Source organism: Pleurodeles waltl, chromosome 11 (genome assembly GCF_031143425.1).
Source record: "Pleurodeles waltl isolate 20211129_DDA chromosome 11, aPleWal1.hap1.20221129, whole genome shotgun sequence".
NCBI classification, from domain to species: domain Eukaryota; kingdom Metazoa; phylum Chordata; class Amphibia; order Caudata; family Salamandridae; genus Pleurodeles; species Pleurodeles waltl.
In genome coordinates this window covers 52,566,521-52,589,776 of record NC_090450.1, presented here as the reverse complement: position 1 = coordinate 52,589,776, position 23,256 = coordinate 52,566,521, and the positions used below count along the sequence as shown (strand labels likewise).

The window sequence follows — 23,256 nt, the reverse complement described above, 5'->3', positions numbered from 1 at the left end:
CAGGTCTCGCATTTCTCCGAGTTAGATTATCAGTTGCAAACTCCCAACCGGACTTTTCTTGCCACATTAAATGGAAAAAAAGAGGGCAATCGCACTGCTGAAGTTCACACTTAGTGAAGCCTATCAGCAAAAGTGCAATTATCTACGTAACAGGCAAAAGTGCAATTAACTATGTAACAGGGTCGATGTCATGGAAAGCTCTTGACTTCTGCGAAGCGAGATTGGGCAGCGAAAAAAGATAAAAAGTAGTCCACAAACCGGACGGAAAACAGCGAGCCTTGCATGTTTTCAGTAGTTGGTCTCTGCGCTCGAGGAGGGCTAACCACCGAAAAAGGCATGATGTATGCATGCCTTCCACTAATGAAAGCAAGCAGATTTTAACAGGCAAGACCACGAACCAATGAAAGACACTGACGTGACATGGACGGGGCTCCGAGTCCTTTTCTATCTACTAAAACGTCTTGCAAGCAAAATGCATGCGCAAGCACATGCAACGTAGGCTTGACCCTAAAAAGGGTCACTAACATTGGGGCACAGACAATTACGAAAGCTCACGGAAAACATAGATACTGGAACCGAGAATACACGGACATCACACAGAGTGGCACAGAATTTGTGACAGAAGCATGGGGAAAAACACTGGTAGAAACTGGAATCAAAGCACAGGGGGACAAAGTAATGTGGAGTCTGAGATAAGGGGACAGGGAGCCACAAACACTACTGAGAGACAATAACACAGATAAGGAGACATGGATGCAGGAAAACAAATGCAAAAACACAGCAAAGGGAACACTATGGCAAATGTACAAAGACATACACAAACAGAAATGATATACAAACAGTGGGACAGAAAAATTGGGGTATTGGAATGGGGAGCCATGAACACTGGAAGACAGAGACGTGGACAGAGGCTCAATGTGTAAGAAACCCATAGAGTTTCTTCTTGTGACATTACCAATTTGAGTATTACATACACAGGGTCTGGATGGATTGTGGTTAGCATCTAAGTAAATGTTACAAGATTGATGCTTGAATAGTACAAATGATGCACTCATCACTGTCATGGAATCAATCACTAGTGTTACTCAGGAAATGCATGGTACTGCCTGTTCCCTTGGAACTATCTTACGAGCAACTTATTACCTTGTCCTCTCCGTACGGAACACCAGATTTCCAGTAAATGCTAAATGGGGGTCAGGATATGAACGGAACGATACAAAATCCCTGCTTATTATCTGACAATTGTTTGTTTCTGTATATTCATCTAATGTCAAAGGAAGCTCGCTTTAATGCTAATTCTACAAACGCAGAAAACCACATACTTTGGTTATGATGGTACAGGCATGAGATGAACAATAATGGAAAAACTTTTAAATTGACTTGGAGTGGGTAGGCAGCTAGAGGTGTCACTGAATATTTGGAGTTGTTGTTATTTTTTCATTTTTATACATCTCTAGGCTTCCTAGTGAGTTATGTAAAGGAGGGACTTTAATTATGACCTAAGCAAGGAACACAGGCCTGCACTGTTCTGGTGACATTACCCACACACTGCAAATACCATTTGGCCTTCAAAGTTCTTTGGGTACTACTTTACATTACTGGTGCCCAGACAAGCACCTCAACCAGATGCAAGACTCAAGTTGTGGTTTTGGGCTGAGGACTGTTTCAAAGAGGTGTGGAAGGTTGGGGGTGCTTCTGGAAGTATTGCATAGATATTTCTGCCTGGGCATCTAATTGATCATCTCTTTGTCACTATATTAATTAGATCAAACAGGCAGGGGCTACTATATGTGACCTTATCTGCTTCCTCATTAAACATGATGAATTACCTCTTACTTGCTCAAGCCTGCTCTTGAAGCAAGGGTGACATACCAGTTACAACATATGTTTCTGATAATTAAAGTGCATCAGAATTCCCTCAAGGATTTCTAGTGAAACTGAGTTCCTTGGCTTCAGAAATACACAATAATTGAATTAATGTATTACATTAAGGCACACGCCTAGACATAAATCTGAGACATTATTTTGTTTTTAGGAGTAGTTAATTTGTAGAATTATGTTTATTTCACACTAACTGTCCAATTCCATCATCTTGTGACATTCAGATTCCAAATTAAAATTCCAGTTCTTCAATTCAAATCAGCCAACACGTGTTTCGTCTTGGGAAGTGTCCCATTGACTTCATCAGGGCTGTTTATTTTGAAGTCCCAAAACAGTATAAGAATCGAGTATCTCCCATTCCTTAGTTCCTCATATCTCTGAATTGATGCAAAATTACCCGGATTTAATAACTGCCACAATCCACCGTCAAAATCTGAATCATTAGGAAACTGTATCTGGAAAGTAGACTCTTCTAGCTTGGAAGTGTGGATTTAGCCTGTCTGTATCCAATGACTTGAAATATGAACTACTCATAAAAGAAAAATAATGTCTCAGATTTGTGCCTGGGCATGTGTCTTAATGTAATTTTGCTGCTGTTGACAGTCATTGATTGTTAATGTTTGGGTGTTGAGGGTGTGTTTCCCCTGAAGAGCACCGCCTCATAAGAGATTTGGGTCACAAACTATAATTATTATTATTACTAAGGATTGTGTGACTGTGAGAGCCAATTTCCCCTAAAAACCACCATCTGTGTGATTTTGAATTATTATATGGAGGCCCATAAACTGTCAAACAAGCACTGATTTTGTTATTCTTTAAACTGATATATAAAATTTACAGTGTGCTAGAAAACTACAAACCAGCTGCAATTAAGGGGTCGTTATTTCTAGAAACTATTTTGAACAAGAAATGTTTATGAAGTTGGGCACACAACAGCCAAGCACCCTGGCTGCCTAACAACCACTAACACTACAATCCAAGAGATGCAAAGTAAACAACATTCCTTCTCGCGAGGCTAATGGCGAACATGGTAAAAACCATTATGGTTTACCAAACAGCTAAAGGTACTGACATCGATAACATATCATCTGCAGGATTGGCAAGAAGATTGTTAGACCTTTACTCCTAAAATAACTTATAGAGAAACCCACATGCTGGCAGGCAGCAGGCAAATGACAAACAGTGGGACGGATCCCTCCACCACCCCAGGCAAATGGAGACAAATGCCCCAGAAAGCAGTACCCTACTAAGCTATGACCATACCAAGGAAGACCTTGAATCCAGAGGGCAAGGATACACACACATTAGTTTGATGGAGGGTTGTTTAATATGATATCCTGACTATCCCCTTTTATCCCCTAACGAAAGAGTCTCTAGGGCATGAGGCAACAAAAGAAAGATGCCTAACGTGTTGTATAAATGGGCTTCTGCATAACATAATATGCTCATCTTTTATTGCATATGCATGGACTTGGTGGACAGATTGCATACGAGTGAGGTGACTGTCAACCCAACGACCAGTGGGCTATTTAAACTAACCTTTAAGTTGTGGATAAGATGCTGCTTTTATTAATGAAATCTTAGCAAGGACAGACCCATTTCTATAGAAGCAGTCTATGGACATCAGAAAGCGAAACTCTTTGGGTCAAGAGATCAATTAGAAGTGTTGCCTTCCATGGACGTCAATTCGCTGAAATGCCAGGGGTAGCGGAAGTGACATCACACGCCCCCTTTAACCTTCACCTTCGCTCACAAACACAGACGTATACATACAGACACATTCACAGGTACCTACACTCTCTCACATAACCACACTCCCATCCGCCAGCACGCACACAACATTCATTTAAAAGCATTTTTACTTACCTCAGCTCCATGTAAGGGCATATTCCAGCTATTCATACTCCATTTTGATTACACTAATAGTGAATAATATATTATTATTCACTGGTAGTGTAATAAACAAATTGACTGAAAACAAAGAGAGTGGAGCTGCGACTCATGTTCATAAGTACAAGATACCACTGTGTTCCTGGCACTGAATTCGCTACCTGTGAGGCCAGGGGTCACAGAGGCTGTGCCAGGGGTAGCAAAGGGCAATACAGGGGTCGCAGGTGCGACCTCTGGCGACCCCTAATGACGTCCGTGTTGCCTACCCATTTGGCCACCATGGTGTGTTGGATATCACTACAGCCCTAATATTTAAAGTCTAGAGTTTCTGAACTATGTGATAAGGCAAGCTGGCTATTCAATGAGGCTACCTTGCTTATTTCATTCTACTGCAAAAGTCCTTTACAGGTAAGGCAGGTTCCCGGTTAACAAAGTATAATGCCTTGTATGTGGAAGAAGCAATGTGTAATTAATGGATGACACGACAAATGACATAGGTTTAATGATGTAAGTTATTTAAAGAAATGCGAGCTTTTTATTAAAAATGTACTACTTCATAAAACAGTTTTTGTACTGATATCATATTCTTATAATTTATTAAACCAAAAATGAACATTTTTATTAAGTAAAAGTTGTCGTTCTATTTTTATTTTAACTAGTCTATGTTCATCTGTAAGTACTTTACAGTTTACTTTGCCACATGGGCAACCTGCTAAGATGCAAAATATTTGCCCACCAGGGGATTCCCCTCTTAAAGGCCAGGCCAATGTGACCCCCAGCAGAGATTTGCAACATTCAACTCTGGGGTGAACACAAAGAGCCTTGGTGTATTTTACTGTCATAATAACCGCAGGGAAGAACCCAGTAAGGGCATATTCCAATGAAATGCATACTTTACTAACAAGCAGCACTGGGTATGATTTGTGCTTCCTGGCTGGGAATGCACATGCCTTCATGGTTTAGTGGCCGAAGAAGTATAATAAACATTCAGCACAAAACAGTGTTTTGTCTGAATTATGGGCACAGTTAAGGATTGTACCTCAACTTCCTCAAATATCAGAAAATAAGCCACTGACTGTTGCAGAGAATTGTGGAAAACCTCCAGATGTGGCATATGTGCCAACAATATTCATTAACGTAATTTCTGAAAAGATTTAATAAACATTATGATACACTATTTTAAAGGAATCAATGTCAAATTCATGGGCTATGCAGTGGTGCCTAACCTGTGGGCCCGTAGCCACGATGCCTTCTTAGGAGTCTGCAAATTTGAGAAACTAAAATATTATTGTCAAATAATAAAGTATATGTACATAAAAAAAACAAAATAAAACTGAAAAATTTAAAATAAAGTGTGAATGTTGAATGAATTTGAAAGCTAAAAATTAAGTTGCCATCATTAGACTGAGAGCAAAATGAGTACATCAAACAGTAGTATTGCCGATCGAGGTTCTCAATCACAGCCCTAGTATGCACTGGCAAAAAGAGGCGATGCATTAAGAGGAAGTAAGATAAAGTAATGTGGGTTCGAGTGCATCACTTTGTCTTTTAGTACTGAAACCGTTTAAGAAATGCTCCAACCTTGCCATTAAAATAGAAAATTGGATTTCTGTATTTTTTTTTTAAAGTGGTGAATTAAAATAAATATTTCACAATGTGTGTATTTGTCTGATATGTACTTTTTTCTGTATGTTTGTGTAATTTTGTAAGCTCAAATTGTAGAAAGTGCTTAGGCGAGAGCCCCGGCTTTCAAGACTGACTCAATGGTGTTTGTTGAAGTCAAAAGATTAAGAACCACTCTATGCCACCGGTGTCTGCAGAACTTCACGGATGGTCTCCGAACCAATATTAGCAAATAAAAGGGTTTCAGATACATTTCTGATCTCTTTGATACTGAATTGCTTAGTCCACACGTCCTAGGACCAGGAAATCCAGATCCATACCAGATTTTCAGGAAATACATCCGAGATTTATTTGCATACAATCAGATTTAAATGAACTAAATTAAATTGTCAGAGGATATTCTGAAAATCTGGCATAGATTCGCAACTCCCAGACCTACCTATGACAAACCTCAACTAGTCAAGAACACCAGGGAAGGATTAACAGCACCAACAATTGATGCAAAGAGCAATGTCAAATCCTGACTTTGCTATATTGCACTATATTTCTTTTGGTACACCAGGTCATACTGAAAAGTTAGATTAAAAATCAGGCACAAACGGATTTTGACTGTAATTTCGCATCCTCTGTAGTGTCCCAAAGCCTTGGCTAAAAGGTACAAGATTAGCAACAAAAAAGAATATGAAAAAACAATGTGCTGATGCATGTCCATCATAACAGTTCATGTGTCCGCGTCAATAGGTAGGCGTGGGCATGTATGACCTATGTGCACCTACTGAATTAAGCCAGGTGATGGGAGAGGGGATAAGAGAGGGAAAGCAGCATAGGAGAAGAAGAGAACAGATTCAAGTACCTCAAAGAAGAGAGCACACACCAGTACTGCAAATCTACCAGGACGTCCTATACGTTCCGTGGCCACCATGCTAACTTTTAACGTTTTACTACTATTCTTACATGTTCTGAAATTAACATTTCCTTGCTCACATTTTCTGAATCTTTGTCTGTCTCAGGTCACCAGAAATATTCCTGTGAAGCTCTGTGAGTGTCTGACACTCCTAAATATTTTTTGTGTGATTATTACCAAACTATCAAATATTCCATATGGTGGAGATACAAGTCCTTTGCCACACGTAAACGACACAATCATCTTTCTGGAGTCCTTTGCACTGAGCCACCCATCACCTGAACAATTGATCAAAAGTTTCTTCAGGTAAGTTGCTTATCATCTTCTCTATATTCCTTTTTACTGAGCTCCCAGTACAAAAAAACACCTGTCACACAGAGTTTTCCACGTCTTTCTCTAGGAATTGCAATGCAATTTCTTTTGATAAGACACTTTGGAGGAACAAACTTCAATTACATATTGTTCCTCCTAGAACATGATCCATCAATATTCTTGTCTCCTTGAACATTGAAGGCTTGCTGCCTTGATGCTAATCTGGACAACTGTTATCACACTCAAAATGAATGTGGTGGTTTTAACATAAACTATTGATTTATAATTTCAAGTGGTACTTAGTAGTTAACATGGAACTTTAAGTGTTCCATAGAGAGACTTAAACCTCCTGGTTATTTACTTAATAGTGCCTTTCTGTACTTCAAATTGCCATCAGATCAGGTGCTGGATTGTAATTTACATCATCGTTTTTCCATGACAAAACCATGGCTAATCTGAAGGAATTTGCATCAAGAGTAATAAAGTGTTTCATTCCAGGATTGAAAGATTTATGCCAACATAGTTATTTTCAAAACTCTCTGTTTCTTACCCCATTCCGTAGTAGTGTTTTGTATATGTTTGATCATCAGTGGAGCAAACCATGCCCGCACTTTGATTAATATTGGAAGAACACTATATCGGACTACAACTGACCTGTTCTCTGGCTGATGTTTGATACCTATGGATTAGGGCATTTTTTCTTTGGTCTACTGTCTTCTTTAGAAATAGTGTGTCCACAATATTCAGCCTGTTATTGGTCTATATCATTGGTGTAAAGTCTGCATTGTTTTTTTGTCAGCATCAATCTTTCCTATGTAAAATTTGCCAAACCTGGCACAAAGATCTGGTATGCTCTCCCAGATTATGACTGAAAAAATTCATCACCGGGAAAACAAACACATTAAGAACAAGACTGAACAAATGATGCCTGATACACTGAGGAGACACCAAATAGCATACAATAAATTGTAAAAGGCCATCTGCTTTGACAAAAGTATGTGGTCAACACGAATATGCAATTACTTTAATTTCAATATCATTAATGCTCACTAAAAATAATGATGGATATCCCCTACCCTTATCTTATGTTTTCTTCTCCCTAGGAACCAGCAACGTATTCTTCTATCTAATGACATATCTAGAACAACATTTCTGTTGTGACAGCTATCAAACCCTTCCCATTTTCTTTTCCCGAATCCCCTTTCTGGTCACTTTGGCAAATTGCCCAATGCACCCGTAGATGTCAAACATTGTATCTTACAGGGCATCGTCTATACCATGTAAATCTGGTACCCCTGTCACATCTCTAACATTTCTGACATTCTGCTCCTTCAACATCCTTCTTTTTTTCTTTCTGATAGCCCCTAGAAGTCACTTTGTTATTGGTCTCCGAAGAGGAGACAATTTAGTTTCATTCTTCACCTTTGCTACTGAGCACAATCCCTACCTGCCCTTTACACATTAACTTCATTCACCGACACCAACCAGTTTAATCACTTTTCTGTTGTACATGATTAATTGAGCTAGGTTGTTACTCAACCACAAACCTGTCGGTTATTTTCAGTACATCTGCACATTGAGCTGATCTTTCTGTTACTTGTAAAATGCACTAAACATATCTAATGGCGACAATTAACTCCACGATGCATATTCCGCTCCTAGTCAATCAATCAAAAAAATGTATAGAGCGCGCTACTCACCCATGAGGGTCTCAAGGCTCTGGGAGGGGGGGGGGAAATCAAGGGAGGGTGGCAGGGAGGGTCACTGTTCGAACAACCATGTCTTGAGGTTCTTTCTGAAGAGTAGGAGGTCTTTGGTTTTGCGAAGGTTGGTGGGGAGGGAGTTCCAGGTTTTGGGGTGAGGTAGGAGAAGGACCTGCCTCCTGTGGTGGTACGTTGGATGCGGGGGACTGTGGCTAGGGCTAGGTCGGCTGATTGGAGGTTGCGTGTGGGAGTGTGGAAGTTCACTATTTCGTTGAGGTAGGTTGGGCCGGTGTTGTGGAGGGATTTGTGTGCGTGGGTGAGGATCTTGAATGTGATTCTCTTGTCTATGGGGAGCCTGTGAAGGGATTTGAGGTGTGGTGAGATTCGTATGTGGCAGGGGAGGCCAAGGACGAGGCGTGCGGCTGTGTTCTGGATTCTCTTGAGTTTGCGTGTGGTGCCGGCGTAGAGGGCGTTACCGTAGTCTAGTCTGCTGCTGATGAGTGCATGGGTGACTGTCTTTCTGTTCTCTGGGGGGAATCCATTTGAAGGATTTCTTTTAGAGTGAGGAGTGTGTGGAACCAGGAGGAGGTTAGAGCATTAATTTGCTGTGTCATGGAGAGGGAGGGGTCCAGGATGATGCCGAGGTTGCGTGCGTGGTTTGTAGGGGTGGGTGCAGGGCCTATGGCGGTGGGCCACTAGGAGTCGTCCCATGTGGTTTTGTTGGGGCCGAAGATGATGATCTTGGTTTTGTTGGAGTTGAGCTTGAGGTGGTTAGTGGTCATCCAGTTGGTGGTGTTGAGGAGAGCAGCGTGTAGGTTGGTTTTGGCGGTGGTGGGGTTGCAGGTGAGGGAGAGGATGAGTTGGGTGTCATCTGCGTAGGAGAGGATAGTGATTCCGTGTGCTCGGAGGATGATGACTTGGGGGATCATGTAGATGTTGAAGAGTGTGGGGCTGAAGGAGGACCCTTGGGGGACTCCGCAGATGATCTTGGTAGTGTTGGAGTGGAAGGCGGACACTCTGGGTCCGGTCGGTGAGGAAGGAGGTGAGCCAGTCTAAGGCTTTGTGGCGAATTCCTATTTTGTGGAGGCGTGTGCAGAGTGTGTGGTGGCAGATGGTGTCAAAGGCTGCGGAGAGGTCTAGAAGGAGGAGTGCGACGGTCTCGCCTTTGTCGACTTTGGTCCTGATGACATCAGTGAATGCGATGAGGGCGGTTTCCGTGATGTGGTTCTTGCGGAACCCGGATTGTGAGTGTTCAAGAGTGTTGTTTGCTTTGAGGTAGTGGGATAGTCGGGCGTTGACTAGTTTCTCGGCAACCTTGGCGGGGAAAGGAAGGAGGGAGATGGGGCAGTAGTTGGAGAGGATCTCTGGGTCGGCTTGGTTTTTTTTAGGAGAGCGGTGATTTCCGCGTGCTTCCAGGGGTCTGGGTAGGTGGTGGAATCGAAAGAGGAGTTGATTATGTTGCGGAGTATGGGGGCGATGGTTGGGCTGGCTTTATTGTAGATGCGATGTGGGCAGGGGTCGGAGGGGGATCCGGAGTGGATGGAGTTCATGGTTTTTTCAGTTTCTTCGTGTGTGGTGGAGGCCCAGGTGGTGAGTGTGGTGGGGGGGTCATGAGTGGGGGTTGGGTTGGGTGAGTGAGGGATGTGTGCGGTGGGTGTGTGTGGTATGAAGCTGTTGTGGATGTCCAGTAACATTTAAGAAACGTGTCAGTCCACTACTACATTTACCACTGCATTACTGTAACTGTAAGGTACTAATTAGTATTTTCATAGACCTTGTTGCGTTGGTGCAGTGATAGCAGCCTACATACATTTAGCTCTTCTGATCAAATGCCTTGCAAACTATATGCTTTTTTTTTTTTTTTTTTTACTTCTTGCACTGCTTTTTTGCTCATTTATTCCTCCTAAAAAGTTTATGAATTATTTCTCCCAATTCCTTTCACAGTCTTGGCTGGCACAACACACAGAAGAAAGGAGAAATTAGTGAAGTCAGTCTTTTGCTCAAGTAAATGTAATTACATTCCTTTTATTTCTTCCGCAAGAAGATCCTGGAACCTGCTCATAAGGCCTATCAGTCGGTTTCATTTCTGTCACGCATTCTCACTTCCAATCACTTGCATCGACAAGAAGTGTAGGAATGTAGCACCAAGATAAATGGATTTTGGCATTCCATGCTCCAACCGATCAAGGGCGAAGCTCTGGTCTGCTGAAAGGGCAACTGTGTTGCTTATTTGATGACTGCTGGGTATTTTTGCTTTCAACAAATGTTAGACTTCTATGCGTTATCCTGAATGCTGAGTTTTCTTTAACAATAGGAACTCGGGACTAATTTACAAAATGAACAATTCATGGTGAAAAAAAACAAAAATTAACCAAGAGCTAATGCATCACACTCGCTGTAGACTAGAAATTTGAAGCATGCAGGGGGTTTCAGAGGTGACTATCTCATCTTAAATGAATCTAACGTTGCTTTGCCTGTCTGCAACTGTCTCATAGTTCCATTTATTCCATGTTTACAAAAGTATTAGGATTTCCAATTCTGCACACAATGGTAAGCCAGGACAAGTCATGGCTTATCCTATGCTGCAGTGCTGAAAGGCCTCATCCTGATCTGAAGAGCGAACACTACTTGGAGTAACCTGAGCCTCTGTGCCTGAGTCTACAAGGTACAGCGAAGAAATGGCAGATTTGTGATAGCAGGGTAACAAGGAGTTCTTTGTCACAGGGGCCAGAATCAGAACAGGCATTGCTAATGAGTTCCTGGAAACCTTTCCACTCAGCTGGGAAACATCTGCTTGGAAAAGTGCTGCGGAGCTGCAAGACTGTAAACAGTCTATGAGAGGTTCCTAGAAATAACTCAAAATGTAGAAAAGGCAAACCAAAGTTAAACTGGTTAAAACAAACAATTAAACAAGGAAGGGCCTGGAAGAGTCCTCCACAAAGCTACATCAATATTTCTAAACTGAAATATAGTATCGTGGGTATAGACTTGCATGAGCACTGGCATGATCAATTGCACAACAGAATGCATGACCATTTGGATGGCAGAGTCTTTTACACATAAATGTTTTATTTCTCACTCATTTTAGTTACACATCAAGATAATAGCACATGGCATCTAAATGGCTTCCACTGGCCACATAAAAGACAAGCTCTTTCCTCTGTGGCGCTCCCTCTTAGCAGGATGCTAGACATCAGCAAAGTGCTTCAGAGGGTAATCTGTGGTAGGAAGCGCTATATGAATGCAACTACAATCTAATATAAAATGTATTATTCCTACTCAGACTTCACTCGGTTGTACCTCTGTTGTTATAGCCGCACAGACTTCTCGATAGTAGTCTGCATATCTACACCCCCATACTTTTTCTACAGTCACTTTAGGTGCATCTTGCCCCTGCTAATAACCTTTTGTCATCTGAGAAGCTCTGGATAATGGGGTCAGTGACACAAAACGTGTGGCCCTATTTTGAGATTGATTATTATCTGTGTCGTTCTTCCTGAGGGTCTATTTCACAACACATCCCCAGGATTGATGATGGTTATTTGTTGGCAAGACAGATCCAGAGGTAACTCCTGCTGTGGTCATCTTCAGTCACCTGAAGACCGCGAGCTTGAATCCTGTCAGGGTAGACTCAGCCTTCCATCCTTTTCGTGGTGTTAAATTAAAAGCCATGAAGTAGGTAATAATAATATTTACCGCGCTGAGAGATGACAGCAGTGAGTTCTGAGGCGCAAACAGAACACAGTATATTACTATCATCACCTACAAGTCCATCTGGATCCATTCCCAGTGCTCATCTCATGGGGTGCAATAGTTGCTGGTCCTAGTGATGATGCTGGCGCACAGGAAACAAGTCAATGATTGATGTCCATTCCATGGTCGCCATTTGCCAGGCTATTTTTTTTTTTAGGGAACTTTCTGGTGGGTTTCGTGAATGGAATTAAATTCACATCTGCAGTAACAGGAGTGGATTAAGATGGTGGAAGTATTAGAGACCTCAGGTGACAACAGAACAACGGTGCTGCCCGTGGAGCTCAGAGCGAAATCCCTTGAGGTGTGTGGGGATTTCCTCCACCGAGAAGAGTACAAGTCGATCAATGTGTGAAGGGACCATGGCCTTGATTGTGGTATTGCCGTATTCTACGGACTATGGGCCAGATCTAGCAAAGGTTTTTACCCATTCTGTGTCTATGGGAAAAAGTGTTTGTACATATGGCCCTATGAGCCTAGCCATCTTCATTAAGAAATACTATAGGATGGTGAAACTGGCTGCAAGTATGGAAAGGGAAATCCTGGGTACCTGAAAAACAATTTAGAGTGAGAGCGAGTGGCAGGTAGATTTAGAGGAAAAGCTAATGGTAAACCTCACAGCAGAGACTTTGGGCAGCGGATTATGGAAAATGCTATTGGGATTCTGTGCCTTTGTATGTGTTTGAGGGCGAGTGGTGAACTCCGCTCACAGAGTTTGCAGAGTTTTTCCCACTCTGCGCTCAGCTTAGAGCGCACAGTTCCGAAAAACTCCACGTAGCGTGTCAGAGCTTTTTCCTCACTCACACTTGACAACATTAAATTTGCGAGTGCAAGCGAGGCAAATCCTGTACCAGTCCACCTTCCGCTCACAGAAAACTGCCCTCGAGCTGAAAATCTACTCAAGCGGCAGAAAAGAGGCAGCGCCCTCTCGCACTGCATGTGGTGTTGTTTGCACTGATTTTACAGCGCAGGACAAACACCGGGCCCTAAATATCAGCCAGAACATCACGACCTAACACACTCTGCCACTTTGCGTAACTCTGCATAGCGCTGTGGAGTTTTTTGGTCATTTTGCTGAGTTTTGAACAGCGGAACTCCGCAAACTCTGCCAGAGGCCTAGTGTAAGTGTGTGTCCTTTTCTGATGGTACATCTGTATCAGACGTATCTATTCCTCCTTTGCCTGAGCCATAACTTCAGTTTTCACCTAAAAGAACAGACAGTACTCATCGTAGTCACCTAAACGGAGAGTGATTCCTAAACCTATACGCATTACTTATTATTGGCTTATTTTCAAAAGGCAGTCAGGTAGGGACCAGCTAACATTTATTCTCATGTCAAATCCAGAGACACGTTGTTTTTGGATCTAGTTTTAATTTCACCCACAACCACATTGCAATGTCTCCATCTCTCAGAGATCCAAATTGCTAATGTACTGAAGACATCTCGACTAAAAATCTCTACAAAAAATACTCTCTAAGCGAAGCAAACCTTTAAACAGCTGTTATTCAATTTTCTTATTGAATCTTCACGTTTATCTCTGGTAGTATTTACAAGAATAACCTCAACAAAATCGACCCTCAACTTTTTCAAAACTAAATCCTCTATAAACCTTAGCATTTCATCTTAGGGAAAGACAAGAGGTGGTGTGTGGAGGGAAGAGAGAGAGAAGGAGGAGATAGAGAGAAACAGAGAAAAAGAGAATTCCAACAAAGTGCAGAACTGTGAGGATGTGAGAAGATGTGACTGCATGCTATGCCAGGCACATATTATCCACATTTGAGGCTTCAAGAGATGGATGCAGGGACCAATGCCCATGCTGGTACAAAAATTAGATCTATGGGTAACTTGCCAACCACATCTGCAGCATGAAATGTGTGTGGATGGAAATCTGCACTATTTCTTGGGAACTATTGTGTACACTTTACAATCAAGCAAGAACCAACACAGAAAAAACTCCGAGGGTGTATAAAATGCGGAAAAGGTAACCAGAAGAGGTTCAAAGTAGTTATTCTACTGCATTTTTAAAGAGTTCACCAGTGGAAGACAACTTGTAGGTATGTGACTAGAAATGTTAATTTTAGCAATCACACGTCAACGACAATTTGTGGGGAATGTGATTTAAAATGTTAATTTTAGTATTCACATGTCAGCGACAACTTGTAGGGAATGTGATTTGAAATGTTAAGTTTAGTGTTGCAGTTCATTTTACAGCATTTACTAGTCAATGACAACTTGTGGAGAATGATATTTAAAATGTTGGCCTGGCTTAAAGAAAACAACAATATGCAAATTTTGAAGGTAGTCAGTTTAGGGATTGGGAAGAATCTCGAAGCTGTTATTTTCTGCCCTGGTTAATATAATAAAATACAGTATAGAAACACACAGAGATGCATAGATTGGATAGCAAAACCAAGGATCTTTCGAGAAAGTCAGAGCATTTTCAGAGCAAGTCAAATGTATCAATGCATTCTTTCAAGTTCCTAATCACAGTGGACTGCTGTTTCACATCACCATCTTACAAATAATGTCCACAGGGCTTTTGGCAGACGTTATCTATTTCATATATAAATGATGTCATTTTTTACATTAAAAAAATAGTGACATACCTGTGGTTTTTCTATGCCCGAAAGAACATCTTGAACCCTTTTGGAATCATTTTCATTTTCTGCGGCAGAAAAAGAAAAATCCACATTATTACCAGTAGATGGCGATACCCAACAACTTTAAACAAAAACCACAGGCTTCAAGAACTCGGAATTTTCCGGTGACATAATTTGCTTTCCGAAGCAGTTTGCTTCATGGCAGTTGGACCACAAGAGACATAAATTATACACAAATATGAACATATGTATTTAATATAAAAGTAGAAATAAAGCCAATTTGCTCCCATTACCCTACAACGCGATTAAACTAACTGACACGGACATTATTCTGGTTACAATACAAAAAGGTTTGAGTCGAGTCTAAGTTTTTCCAACACCCTGACAATTACTCGTTTGATTTTCCTACTTTGTACATTTAAGAGCAGATTTGTGGTGTATTACACTGCAGTTGTTACAGAAGCGGCTGGGATGCAAAAGAAACCCCCACGGTTATTGGTCACTCAAGGAAATTTGAAGACCATTTTCCGGCTAAAAACAAACTCTCAAATGCACCACTCCGATTGAACACGCGGCCTGGAGTTTATTATTCTACAATAGGAATATATATTTGAGCTCAACACCTAAGAAAACACAAAGGGGTTTCATCAGAAAATAGTTATCTTAACCAGGATTGATAACCTAGTTATACTGTCTCACTGCTCAGACAGTCAGTCATCAGAAGCTCTCAATCTGGTTAACTGCCTCAGAGCTCATTCTGCCATTAGAATGGGTGCTCTCAGTCTGTTCTACTGCCTCACAGCTCAGACTGCCATCAGGTACTCTAGATCTGTATTACTGTCTCAAAGCTGCTCTCAGCGGTCTTTCTGTCTCAGGGCTCTGACTGCCATCCCATGCTCTGAATCTGTCTCACAGCTCAAGCTGCTGTCAGAACGTGCTCTCAGTCTGTTCTACTGTCTCACAGCTCAGACTCAAATCAGATCCTTCTGATTAATGTGGCAAGGGAGGAATACTGGCCACAACATCATGTGCTATGGCTGGCTGTCGCTGCAACTGTTGCCAAACGTAACATAGTGCGGGCGTGGGGTGCTGACTCTCCGCCCAGCATTCTGGGATGGGAGCAGGATCTGGATTGGTGCTGCAGCGCTGAAAAAGTAATCTATGAGAGCAGGGCCTGCCCCAAGAAGTGGGAGACAATATGAGGAGGATGGGGGGGGGGCTTACAGGCACACGGTGTGATGACTGGCGGGCTGGGTTCGGGCGATTGGGGGCGTGTGATAGAGGAGCACCTGTGTATTAGACGGAGGGATGCTCGACTGACCAGTCAGAACCTGGAATAGAGATAAGTGCTATGACTGGTTCGTCTGCAACAGATTGCTGATGGGATCTGTATTGCTGTCCGCTATAATGTACAACGGCTGTTTTGCTGTTTAATAAAAAGAATAATTTTTTTTCAAAAATCAGTCTGTTTTACTGTCTCGTTGCTGCTATTAGTCGGTCTTTCTGTCTCACAGTTCAGACTGCCATCAGATGCTCTCAATCTGTCCTACTGTCTAACAGCACAGACTCCTATCAGGTCCTCTAAATCGGTTTTACCATTTTACAGCTCAGACTGCCATGAGATAATCTCAATCCGTGCTACTGTCTAAAAGCACAGACTCCCATGAGGTCCTCTAAATCGGTTTTACCATTTTACAGCTCAGACTGCCATGAGATAATCTCAATCCGTGCTACTGTCTAAAAGCACAGACTCCCATGAGGTCCTCTAAATCGGTTTTACCATTTTACAGCTCAGACTGCCATGAGATAATCTCAATCCGTGCTACTGTCTAAAAGCACAGACTCCCATGAGGTCCTCTAAATCTGTTTTACCATTTTACAGCTCAGACTGCCATCAGATGCTCTCAATCTGTCCTACTGTCTAACAGCACAGACTCCTATCAGGTCCTCTAAATCTGTTTTACCATTTTACAGCTCAGACTGCCATGAGATAATCTCAATCCGTGCTACTGTCTAAAAGCACAGACTCCCATGAGGTCCTCTAAATCTGTTTTACCATTTTACAGCTCAGACTGCCATGAGATAATCTCAATCCGTGCTACTGTCTAAAAGCACAGACTCCCATGAGGTCCTCTAAATCTGTTTTACCATTTTACAGCTCAGACTGCCATGAGATAATCTTAATCTGTTTTACTGTCTGAACGCAGACTGCCATCAGATGCTCTCAATCTGTGCTACTGTCTCACCGCACAGACTCCCATCAGATCCTCTAAATCTGTTTTACCAACTCACAGCTCAGACTGCCATGAGATCATCTCAATCTGTTTTACTGTCTCAGCGCAGACTGCCAACAGATGCTCTCAATGTCTGATTTATGGCTCTCAATCGGTTTTACAATAACGCAGCTCAGGCTGCCATCAGATGCTCTCAATCAACCACGCTTTTTCCACACTTGCAGCACCTGAGTACCTCTCTATTTGCCTTGTTAAATATGCATACGTCAAGGTTCTGCTTCCTTTGCACCCTAGAAAATCCCTTGGGTGTATCTGTCTAAGCCAGTGGTTCACAACCTTTTGACTTCTGTGGAACCCCACTTTATCATTACTGGAACCCGGGGAACCCCCACTGAATCATTATTGGAATCCAGGGACCCCCACTGAGTCATTACTTAAAGCTAGGGACCTAATCTGTTAAGATTATTTAATTTTCTAAGCAGTTGCGGACCCCCTGAGGAGGCTTCGCAGACCCCCAGGGGTCCCCGGACCACAGGTTGGGAACCACTGGTCTAAACTATACACTCACTTGATTTTCAGCTTATGGTTTGTACGCATTCTTGCTTACAGATTCTGCATTATTTTCACAGGGTTCATGCTTATTAGAATAGGGCAACGAAAATGCTTCAGTTGGACTAACTTAAATAATCTTTGGTGGTTAAACTTGTTGTTGTATCTACTTTATAGGTGAGAACAACCATGTCCATATCCACTGAACAACTTATCCCTAACCATCTGATCTAGGTAGGGGTTGGCAGAGTGCGCCCATTAAGAGGAGCTTTCCTTCCTCATCCATGATGCATATGGTTACAGAAGTATTAAAAACTACCTTCACTTTTGCACGTGCGTAGATACAAATGTAAACCGAAAAGCAAGATTAATACTTATAATTAAATAATGTGGAAGCTTTCATTATGCAGAATAGACACACACCTACACTTGTATAATAAACAAGTCTGCATCAAGCCACCTGGAAAGTATGTGACCTCAAAAGAGACTTGCACTGTCACATCCTAAGGCACTGAAGGGTTCTGTAGCTGCCCATAATTACACCCCTATAACCTAGACAGGAACAGAAGAGTAACTAAAAATGGAGATAATCTTGAGGACATTATGCTCTTGGCTCAGCACACAAACAACAGTAGAAGATTAGGGTAGCACAGAATAAAGGAAAGAGTCACAAACGCTTCTATAGTTGGGATTCTTGTTGAAGAAAACTCCATGCCTCTGGTTGGAACTGATAAGATTCACACATGTGCAAAGAATGCATGCATGAGCCTGTGTAGCATCACCCAGTCCACTTGGATGGTGCATGTGGTGGAGGTGAGTCCTCACTGGGCATCCTGATTCCACTGTGTAAAGCCTGAACCTCGTAAACACTGCAGAGAGGTTAAAAGCTGGACTCTGAACATCTAACCACTGAGGTGGTGCAGTGGTGCTACTTCCTTCACAACAGGAAGGTGGCCAGATGGAAGGTGGAGCACCAGAAGGTGCCCAAGCCAGTTGGACATCCAAAGATGCACACAGTTATTCGTTGAGTAAAAAGACTCTAACAGCAATACCAGAACAATCCCATTTGCTAGCATCGTCACTCCATCTGCAATGGCAGCGTTCCACTCATTAGGAAAGAGTGAGATGAGGGCTAATAGAAACTTTATCTCCTCCATTGCTACCCACAACCCAAGTGATCTATGTGTTACTGCTACCCCTTAGAAAAGAGGGCAACAGAAAAGTTGGCAATTTTTAACCCACAATATCATCCATGATTCCACATCTACACCAAAGTAGGTCGAATTTGAAGCGATCAGCTTCAATCAGGAGTGACACTTCAACTTCCACCTCTAGGACAGATGCAAGATCTTACCTTTATTGCTAATAAAATCATGTTATCCTCAATCAATAAAAAAAAGCAATAACTCCAAATCATAAGGAGAGAAAGTATCATGAAGGAAGAAATGTATGAGTTTACTGCTCTTTCTTCCTCCACCACACAGACCAAAGGTTAGCGCTGATGCACCTCTTTTTCCTGTGTTTTGCAAAAACAAATTGGAAGAAGTGAGTACTAAACAAAGGCAATGTGGCATGATAGCAGCCACAACATTTAAGGTATAAGAGACATGATAAGGTGGGCACTATTTCCTCTGAAGGGCGTTGCTGCTTTGAACATAGGAGCTGCTGTGGACAGCCCACCAGGACAATGACGGAGACAGACTGGTCCCCTGTATTGTTACCCGTGAAATGCAGACAACTGGAGGAAAGAAGATGCAGATAAAGTGAAGCCCCTGATGCAACCACAATAATAAGGGAACACTTGTCTACCAACTGAACAACAGCCAATTGGAAATTTGATTCTTGAGGAGCAGATACATAATAAACTCATCAAAATATGCCCAAATGTGTACAAATAACACAATGTCAATAAATGAGTCAAATCAAACTGTTTTTGCCCAAAACCTAAAAAACACCTTAAGACCACATAGGAATTGTTGAGTGAAGGACATTTCTAGAATCTCTGGAGGCCTCAAGGGAAAAGATATTTCCCAAACACCGAAGGAGCATTTACCCCCAAACTCTGAAATCAAAGACGACAGCAGAAAAAACTGAATATTTTCTTCTGACTAATCTAAGTAGAATACACGGGTAATTACAGCTCACAAAATATTGTCGTTGTGAAACCAAAAGCTGCATTGGCATTAGTTTAAATGAAATAAAATAAATATCCTCCATTGCTACAGTGGTACCAAAGCACAAAATCAAGAACCTTTAAAAGAAGACTTCATAATGGTTGAAGAAAAGTCTTGAGGTCCAGTGTTGAACATCTAAACAATTAAGGTATAAGAGACATGATAAGGTGGGCACTATTTCCTCTGAAGGGCGTTGCTGCTTTGAACATAGGAGCTGCTGTGGACAGCCCACCAGGACAATGACGGAGACAGACTGGTCCCCTGTATTGTTACCCGTGAAATGCAGACAACTGGAGGAAAGAAGATGCAGATAAAGTGAAGCCCCTGATGCAACCACAATAATAAGGGAACACTTGTCTACCAACTGAACAACAGCCAATTGGAAATGTGATTCTTGAGGAGCAGATACATAATAAACTCATCAAAATATGCCCAAATGTGTACAAATAACACAATGTCAATAAATGAGTCAAATCAAACTGTTTTTGCCCAAAACCTAAAAAACACCTTAAGACCACATAGGAATTGTTGAGTGAAGGACATTTCTAGAATCTCTGGAGGCCTCAAGGGAAAAGATATTTCCCAAACACCGAAGGAGCATTTCCCTCCAAACTCTGAAATCAAAGACGACAGCAGAAAAAACTGAATATTTTCTTCTGACTAATCTAAGTAGAATACACGGGTAATTACAGCTCACAAAATATTGTCGTTGTGAAACCAAAAGCTGCATTGGCATTAGTTTAAATGAAATAAAAGAAATATCCTCCATTGCTACAGTGGTACCAAAGCACAAAATCAAGAACCTTTAAAAGAAGACTTCATAATGGTTGAAGAAAAGTCTTGAGGTCCAGTGTTGAACATCTAAAGAGAGTCTGCGAAGAATAATCTTTCCAAAGCACTATGGACGCTTTGCTTCTAGATGGTGTTTAAATTGATAACAAGTCAATACTGGACCAGCATACAGATTTAGATTGGTCCTGCTCACTACTTAAAAAGGAGAGTCATGTTCAGCTCAAAAATAGCCCCAAAAGATACTGTAACACAGATAAATGCAATGCTTATGCCAACAACCAGTCAGTTGTTATACAAAGTACCCAGGAAACATGCTTCTGAACACTCTACCTGCAGTGCTCCCAAAACTCGCGCGTCACCAACGTTTTCCTAAACTGATTCTCCTTGAATAAAAAAACCTCTGTATCCACACTGCTATGACTTTGTGCATAGCTTCCTCCATTGTCTCTTGTTTATCTTCTCTTTAATTTATTTTCATAATAATGCAAGTTGCAGGCCTAAAAAACGTGGGTGGTGCTTATATACACCAAAGTGGTAGCGGCTGCTGCCAGGAAGGGGGTGGTGGGGGCAGTGCAAGGAGGGGGGCCAATAATACAAAACAAAAAAAAAAACACCTTACCTGCCACCTCGGTGTTCTGCCACTCCTGCGGCCTAAATTCTTCTGGTCTTCTTCCTCCCCTCCACACCCAATTCCGACGCTTCTCTCATGCTGGTACCAGCATATGAGAAGCGCCGGGATTGGCCTAAGCGGGAAGAAATGCCACTCAGGAAGTGAGTGGGAGCCTGCACTTGGTCTCTACCTGGATGTGCGACACAGCCTGGAGGAGAGTTCGAAGCGAGCATGTCAGGTTGACCAGCCTTGGACGGCGGCCAAACTGACATACCCACTTAGAAGTGCACATACCAGTCCTCCTCCCTGGTGATCTGGTGGTGGCAGGCCCCGCCCACACTAAGTGAAAAAATAAAGTGATAATAAAATACTTTTATTAACACTTTATTTTTCTGCTTTCAGCAGCGGGTGATGCTCCTCCGCCACAACGGAGGGGTCGCCCCAGCGTCAAAGGCTAGACGATGGGAAAAAATCAAACCATATGAGATGGTCTAGGGCAGTTGTCTCCAAACTCTATAATGCTGCGCCCCCCAGTTGAAAAATAAAAATCATTGGGCCCCCCTTCTTAATTTTTCACAATTATTTTTTAAAGCTGTCAATGTTTAAATATGTCTAGACTTATTTAAACATTACAGTTAAGTACTGTTACCTTTTTAAAAATGCAAATACATTTTTCTGCTTAAAACAAAGCCCTGTTAGCTCAATAATGCTTCTTTTGGTCAGAGCCTGGCGCCCCCCCTTAGGATCACTTGAGGCCCCCATATGGGGGCCCGCCCCCCAGTTTGAAGACCCCTGGTCTAGGGAAAGGTTTCTGGCACCCCACGCAACTGTGCATCCCTTCCCTGTATCAAGGAGGAGAGATATTCTGCATTTTGCCACCCTCTTCTGGCGTCGCCAATGGCATATGACCTCGGTTTTACATGTAATAAACTTATTTTTATATAATGCTTCATACTTCACTTCTGCCATGTGTAAGCGCTGCAGGTAATATATCTTACCATTATCAATTAAACACTACCCCAGAAAAGCAGCCTCCTAGCTCAAGAACAAGCCCTGTTAGGGGAGTTATAAATCCAGGGCTATTGTTTGCATAATAGTGAGCCAGTTGGAGTTTAATTCCGGTTTGGTGCAGGCATTAAAATAAAAGTAAATATTAGTTTCAGAAGAGCAAGATAAAAAACACACAGAATCAGCCACTGCAATATTTTACAATTCGATTTAAACCAAAGATTGTTACTTGGAGTTGTGTGGAACAAACTTAGCCTCTTGAAACTGCACAGATGTTAATGACTACTCCCCAAATCCCAGGGTAGTTTTCAGCTCAAGAATGTGTCCTGAGACGCAGCTGTTTTCTCGTTAATGTGAGAAAAAAGGAACAGCATTTCCAGAAATAAATATAAAAGACGGAGAAGGCTAAATGAGCAGAGACACTCTTTTTAGTGCGCTCGTAGTCCAATAATTACGGCACTGAGGAATGTGCCTGGCTCTGCAATGGGGCAGCCTGCTCGCCCCTTTAACTCTGTCCTGCCAAGGAATCGGCCAATCACCTGTGGATAAAGTCGGACACGCAACTCCAGTGATGAAGTAAGGTGACCTGCAAGATCAAGCGGCGTAAAAAATAGATAAAACAATGCCTTTGAAAAGCACATTAGCAAACTCGAGAAAATCCTGTGCATTTCTGTCTACATAAACGTCTGCCTCGCTTTATAATCTTTTGATCTCTGGCTCACCGAGCACAGAGCGCGCACCGATTCCCGCAGGCTCAGAAATACTTCATACCAGATGTGCAGATGGATGTCAGTCAGACTGTATGAACTTCCTATTCCTGAATTCCTGTCCGATCGAGGTCACGTGGGAGACAGACAGTTTCCTCCCAAAGGAACTTCCACAGAGCAGGTAAAGCGAAAGTGCATAAAAGATGAAAAGAATGGGAGATTATGGTATACCACCAGTGTATGGGGACAGACTGGCATAAACCCACATGGTACATGAAATCCGTAGCGCGATGCCCTGAAGAGAACTAACGGGGCCCGTACGGAAGCCAGGATCTAGTCTAACAGCGTCCAGATGTGGCATCTCACTGTACAGCACATCATGTGATGGAAATCAGGGGCAGTGTTAATGTTTCTCCGCTCTCTTACGTCGAGTGTACGTGGCCTACAGAATGCCAAATAAGGGGCCCACGTTTACAGCTGTCCCATCACAGAATAATACTCTTAAAAATGAGTCATTA

General features: G+C 42.2%; 1 protein-coding gene across 2 annotated transcripts in view; it reads right to left on the bottom strand.

Annotated features, from left to right (window-relative positions):
- FNDC3B (fibronectin type III domain containing 3B) overlaps positions 1-23,256 on the bottom strand; it is a 474,093-nt gene that overhangs the window by 152,768 nt on the left and 298,069 nt on the right. For both annotated transcript variants that reach the window (XM_069213040.1, XM_069213041.1), the window contains one exon: positions 14,671-14,729. In XM_069213040.1, coding sequence (XP_069069141.1) covers positions 14,671-14,729 — 59 coding nt within the window. The remainder of the gene's footprint in view (positions 1-14,670; positions 14,730-23,256) is intronic.